At 61.2% G+C, this 6648-nt stretch overlaps 1 protein-coding gene across 1 annotated transcript; it reads right to left on the reverse strand.

The window, feature by feature from the left end:
* Positions 1–711: 711 nt before the first annotated feature.
* EVX2 (even-skipped homeobox 2) lies at positions 712–4350 on the reverse strand. Its single transcript, XM_037521854.1, is given in 5 exon segments — positions 712–845; positions 848–886; positions 889–1432; positions 2735–3000; positions 3924–4350. Coding segments are annotated over 5 exon segments (1410 nt in total).
* Between the last annotated feature and the right edge of the window lie 2298 nt (positions 4351–6648).

A 6648-nucleotide genomic window follows, 5' to 3' on the forward strand; every position in this document is an offset into this window, starting at 1 on the left:
CTCCCCCAGGGCGCCGCCGCCGGGGCCTCCTCAGACCCCGCTCCTGCGCTCTCCTCGGGCAGGGCCCCGCCAAGCTCAGACTGCGAGAAAAATCGCCACCTCCCCTCGCCCTCGTGGAAAAGGCAGACAGGCTGGAGGGAAAGAGCAGCATCAGGAACCTCGGGTGACCTTTCCTCCCGCACAAAGCACTGGCGCGCGCACTCCCCTCCCTTTGTGGTGGCTCCGGGTGGCTTCAGGCCACGTGGCGCGGCCAGCACCCCCAAGCCGGGCGCCCGCAGCCCGACGCGAGGCCCCACCGGAGCGGCTTGGGGTGAGGGGGTTGTCGTCGGGGAGACCAAGAGCTCAGAACAGAGACAGGAAGCGGGGCTTGAGAGCGGAGGGAGAACGAACTGAGAGGAGGGGAGGCGATCGGGGAGCAAATACAAAAATAGAAATAGTTTGGGGGTTCGCCAGCCGGGCTCCCGCGCGGGCTCCTTCCCCCCAATTCACGGCCGGTCGCCTGCGGCCTCCCGCGCGGGGACGCCCCCTGGCGTCCGCTACCGCCGAGGGCAGCGCGCGGCGGGCGCGGGGTCGGGGGCGCGCGCGGGGGCGCGGGGTCGGGGGCGCGCGCGGGGCGCGGGGTCGGGGGCGCGCGCGGGGGCGCGGGGGCGCGCAGGGGACGGCCCGGCACGCACGCAGCGGCGGGCGCGGCCCCCTGGCGGCGCGACGTAGTTATCTGGTGAGCGGCGCCTCGTCCCTCTGGTCCGGCGGGCTCACGGCGGTCTTGCTCAGCACGGCGGCCGAGTAGGGCAGGAAGCCGCTCTCGGAGCGGGGCGCCGCGGCGCTGCAGCCGAAGTCCGAGCCCCGGCGCCCCCGGCGCCGCCGCCCCCGGCGCCCCCGCCGCCCCGCCGGCGCCCCGGGAGCCCAGGGCCGCGGCGGCGGCGGCGGCGGCGGCGGCCGCCGACTGGCTGCTGTGGCAACTGAGGCAGGAGCAGGGCGCGGAGCCGCCGCTGGGGGGCGCCCCGGCCGCCGCGGCTGACGAGGCCGCGGCCGCCGCCGCCGCGGCCGCCGCCGCCGCCGAGGCCGCGCTGTTGAGCCCCGCGGCGGCCGCGGGCGCCTGGTAGAGGCCCGGGTGGCGGAAGCTGCACAGCAGCTCGGGCCGCGAGTAGGGGTGCGACAGGGCGCGGAAGGTGTCCAGCGGGCGGATGGACGTGGCGAAGGGCGACGAGGCCGCGGCCGCCGCGCCCGAGGCCGCGGCCGCGGCGGCCGCCGCGGTGACGCCCACGTGCGGGTAGTAGTGCAGCGGCACGTGCGAGTGGAAGGGGTAGGGCAGGCTGCCGGTGGCCGCCGCGTGCGTCATCATGTAGGTGTAGAAGCTGGGGTCGGCCGGGTGCGGCCACGACATGGCCAGGCGCTGCCGCTTGTCCTTCATGCGCCGGTTCTGGAACCACACCTGCGGGGACAGCCGCGCGGCGGCCCGCGTTAGGGGGGCCGGGACCCCCGCCCCGCCCCGGGCCCCCACCCCCGCCCCCCGGGGACCTGGGGCGCGCCCGCCCGGCCTGCTCCCGCCACCGGCCAGGCCCGGCCCGAGCCCTCGCGCGCTCTCCCCGCCGGGGCGCGCCCCGCCTGCGCCTTCTCCCCGGCGTCCCAGCACCGCGGCTCGTCGGGCTGCGGCTCCCTGAGTGTTTGCTCCGTTTTCTCGCCCCGGCCCGCCCGTTCTTTCTTCCCGCCGCTCCCCGAGGCCCGCTCGGCTGCCGAGCGCCCGTCTCGCCAGGCCAGGGTTTGCACGCGAGGCCAGGCCGCCTTTGCAGAAAGGCTGTCTGTCGGGCGGCTTTTCTAAAAGGTCGCCGCGCGAGGGCTTGGATTTCTGAGCTGCAAGAACCTACCCGCAGGGGCACGGGCCCGATTTGGAAAGGGTGGTGTCCCGTTGGATTCGTTGGCCTCAAGTCAGTGGCGGGAACTACATCCCTGAAACTGGGAAGGGGACTTTTCTACCCCTCCCAACAGTGTGTCTAATGAAGACATCATCCGTCACAACTCTAAATTAAAGCTCCACCAAACCGAAGGGAGACTTCCACACCCCTTCCCTGGCCTGTGGAGTTCCCGCTTTTCTTTTTGCAGAGTGTCGGTTCCTCCGGGAAGTGCTCACCAAGTCGCCCAACTTCCTGGCTAGCGCTCCCAAATGTGTCATGAAAATGAATTATCTAAAGCTATATAAATAAGGACAATTTCGTTGCGTCCCCCATCGCAGTAGTTGCTTTTTTTTCCCCCCGGTAGCCCGGGAGGAAAATGTCTAGGAAACTACTTTCTCGACCCAATCGATTTTTAAAATGCAGTGTGGGTTTTTTCCCCGTGTTATAACGATTTACGTGGAAAATAAATCTCCAAGATCAAGAGCAAATGAAAAGTTTCACCTGCGATTTGTGCCAAAGACACAAAGACCAGTCGGCTTTGCTGCAGAGGGGAAACTGGGGACATACACTTGGGCGAGGGGGCACCTACCTGGGCAGGCGCTGGGCAGAAGCAAGCAGAGGCGAGTATTTGAGGCTTTGGTTTCGCCATTCCCAGGCCTTCCCAGGTCAGCCAGGTCGGCCAACCCTTCGGATTTGGAAGCCGAAATACAAGCATGCCAACTCCTTTGGTGACGCTCCCCCTGAGTGGCAGACCCTAAGCTAAATCTAGACACCAGAAAGGAGAAACAGAACCCCAGACACCCCCCAGGGAGACGAGAGCGGGAGCGCGCTGGGATCGATACCTTGATGGTGGTTTCGGGCAAGTTGAGGGCAGCAGCCAGCTCGCACCGGCGGGGCCGCGACACGTAGTTCTCCCGGTAGAACTCCTTCTCCAGGCGCGCGATCTGCTCGCGGGTGAACGCCGTGCGGTAGCGCCGCACCTGATCCGCGCCAGAGCCTGAGCCGCCCAGCGCCGCGCCCCCGGCGCCACCGCCTCCATGCAGGCTGCCGAGGCCGGAGCCCGACGCCGACGTCGTGGTGCCCCCGGTCGAGCTGCTCTCCGCGTACCCTGGCAAACAAACGGCCGACAGTCGCTGTAGGGCCGAGAGCCCCGCGCTGGGGTTGAGCGCGGATGGGGGAAACCGCGACAAGAAGGCACAGCGCTGTCTGAATTGATGGGGTCTGTCATGCTTACAAATTGCTGCCGTTAATGGAATCAATAAAGTTTGGGGAGCCCTAAATAACCAAATAATAGGGACTCAATTGGGGCGGTTTTTTTTTTTTTTTAATTCATGGGAAATTTTCAAATCAGGAGGAAAATTAGCCAAGGGGAAATGACTACATCTAGGCGCAGTTTGGGAAGCTCTGGGTTTGCCATGGTCTGGAAACCACAGGGCCGCTTTCTGTTCGGCCTCTAATCTTTCTTTGACAATCTTTTGGGTTTGGTTAAAAAACATTTTAAGAGTCGAAAGACAGCAAAGCTCAGGCCGGAATCATTAGAGGATGGACTCTGCTTTTCAACTCCGTCTCCAGCTACCCCAGGGGGGGTCTCCCAGAGGCCCCCCGGAGAGCCTGCCTCCGACTGACTCGGAGAAATGCCCTCTCCACTCGGCCTGGGGGGCTTAGAGGCAGCAGAATTCAGAGCAGCTGCCCAGGGCACCCTTCTGCTAGCGCTACTCAGCGGCCGGCTAGGGGTAGGTCGGCTCACACCGGCTTTTAGACCCGCTCGAAAAAAAGATTTTCTCGGGCTCGGGAGTGAGAGCAGGAGGAGGGACGGGCCTGGAGCCCCAGGCCTGCGTCTCTCTGGGAGGCTCAAGGAGCCAAGCCCGAGGGCACATTCCCCTGCTGGCGACCCGGCTCCGCCCGCGGCAGCTCGGTGCAGCTTTCTTGTGGAGGGTCAGGAAGGGTCAAACGCACCGGGAAGAGCCGGCTGGGGCAACGAAGGGCCTGGGAGGATAGGACTGGAGATCGCGGCGCAGGCGGCGCGGTTACCTTTGCCATTGTTTTCCTTGAGCGGCGCGGCGCCAAGGCCGCCGGGAGAGCGCAGCGCCGAGCAGCCCACCTCCACGTCGCTGCTCATGTCCGCCTCAGCGGCCGCCTCTGAATAGTGGCCCGGCTTTTTGCGGCCCTCGGTGGCAGAGGAGATTTCGGAGGAGACGGTGCTTTCGCTGCCCGGATGCTGCAGGTTGAACAAAGTGTCTATTTCGAATTTGCCCTTGGCAGGGAGGTCTCCCAGAGCGCCGTGCAGGGGGGCGGACGGCAGGCGCGGGCTGAGGCGAGCCGGGTGCTGCGAATTTTCCAGGGCTTCCAGCACGGCATTGCCAGCCGAGTCGGACAAATTGGAGAACCTCTTGCCGGCCGTTGGACTGTGCAGCCCTCGCTCCATGAGAATCATCTCTTTTCTTATTCTTTCCATCATCTCAGCTTTCTAAAAAATGTCACAGTGGCCCGGCTGTCCCGTCCTAATGATGGGCTGCGCCCAGGGCTAATTCTCATTCAGCCCCAGCGAGTGCCTCTAAATATTATTATCTCTTTTGGAGGGAGGCGGAAAAATTGTGGGATGCCAGAGCGAGGGTATGACTGGTCAAAATGACCCATACATCCTTCCGAGCCCGAGATGTCATTCATCAAAAAGTAGCGCTAGCTCGTCATTAAGGTACGAATGACGCCTTTCGAATAATCATTTATTGTAACAGGTTTATAAGCAAATAAATACACGCTCCTGTCAGTGGGTAATGAAGGCGGCTTCGGAGCAGACAAATAGATCCAGGTAGGAGGCGAAAAGAGACAAGAAGTGAGGAGAAAGGCTCCGGTCCTTTGCCCGCTCAGAGCCGGTTCTGCTCGCCCGGGGGTTTGGCCTCGGGGGTGAAATTGACAGTCTGATTAATAGAGCGCGCCGCGGCACATTTCCCCCTTCATTTAGGGGCATCATTACGCTCTCAGTTTGCTGGGTTGCCCCTTAGGTCTTAATCATGCAGCGCCTTCCTCATTTTTCCTCGGACACAGATACGTGTTAAATAATAGATAATGCTTAGAATTTCCAGAGTAGATCGTCGGGAAGGTTTTTTTTTTTTTTTTTTTTTTTAACATTTACAAGCGGGAGGGGGTATGGGAGGGGGCAAAGCGGAGGATGTAGGAAGAGTTGCGTAAGGAGAAGACCGTGCGCTCCTTTCTGGATTACTTATCTTTCGAATTTCAGAACCAAATATGTATGTTATTTAACAAATAGGGCGCCGAGCTCTCTCTCTCTCCCCCACGTCTTCGCCTCATCCTGACTGCTCCCCTCCCACGGTAAGAGAGGAGGAAAAGAGGAATAGGAGGAGGAGGAATAGGAGGAGGAGGAGGAAAGAAATCTCATATACTTTTGAAAGCACTTTAGTGCTACGTGGCTGGGGAGGTGCGTCGGGCCCGCCTGCAAACGGAAATCATTAGGTCCTCTCTGATTCTTTCAACACTGCTTGCAGAGTGAGCTCTGAACTTGAAGTCCCAGGTTTTTTACTTTTATCACCCTGCTGATAGATACGCTTGTCACCTAAGCATTTTCCCAGGGGGAGATGAACTCGGCTGGACGATTTCATAGCAGAATCCGACAGCTAACTTTAAAGACAGTCGCAATTTGCTGCACCATCCGAGTCGCCCCAAATCTACTTTTTACGTTGCCACCTCTCCTACCCCTCCTCAAATCGAATTATCTTATGACAAAGTTGCCAAATTTTAAGGTCAAAGGAGGGAGAAGAAGATAATTAGATTTCTTCCCCTACCATCCCATATTTCCCTCTTGCATTCTCTGCTTTACTTCCTTCTCTCCTGCATCCCCACCCCACCCCCTCCCCACTTCCAGCCTCTTACCTGTGGCCCTGGGTATTCTCCGCGCTGTGTCCGGGTGAAGAGAGTCGAAGACCAGCCTTGCCGATGCTCCTCGAAGCCCGAATTTGGCGGCTGAGCCTCTTGGCGATAACTTTGATGGTCATAATGACGCCGGTGGCAACCATTTTAACGAAGATCAATCTTCACTCAAGGCAGTTCCATGTCTCCTCCCGCGCTTGCGCCCCACCCTGCCCGAATTCCCAAAGCAGCCCTGGGAGGGTTACCGGCCAGCAGCCCAGCGCGAGACGTCCGCGGCCGTGGCAGGGGCCGGAGAGGACCCGGACGGGACTGGGAGGGCGGCCTGCGCGCTTCCGACACCGCCAGAGACACTGGCATCTGGGCGCCGGGCGCGGATCTCGCATCCCCCGCCTCAGCGCCAATTCAGACCCCCAACCCGCCCCCCCTTTCCTCCCGGCCGCCACACCCAGCACTTCGGGGTGTGTTAGGGGCAAACCCGGAATCCATTTGCCCATCTTTCTGTTGGCGCTTTCCTTTTAACCTTGGACCCATTGGGGGCGCGTCAGGAATGTAAGGGGAGGCAAGGTGTGAAGTATATTTATATACATTTATACAAGTAGTTAATGCCAAAAGTTTCTCTCTTGTTCCCCTTGGCGCCAACTTATTTCAACAGCGCGAGTTTTGCTTAGAAAATCAATCCCACCTCTTTAAGGTAATAAACGAAACGCTCCCCCAAGGTGAGACATGGGAAGCTGGGTGTAGGCACGCGGTGGCTGGGAGGCTAGAGGAGGGGGTGCCGAGTGGGCGTTCAAAATCTGGACGAGCACTTGACCCAACTCCACCCTTGCCCCAGAGGCCATCCGACTCCGAGCTCTTGCAGCCTCTTTCCCGC

This window comes from Talpa occidentalis, unplaced genomic scaffold (genome assembly GCF_014898055.3).
Source record: "Talpa occidentalis isolate TD23 unplaced genomic scaffold, MPIMG_talOcc4v2.1 talOcc4.3, whole genome shotgun sequence".
Lineage (NCBI taxonomy): Eukaryota > Metazoa > Chordata > Mammalia > Eulipotyphla > Talpidae > Talpa > Talpa occidentalis.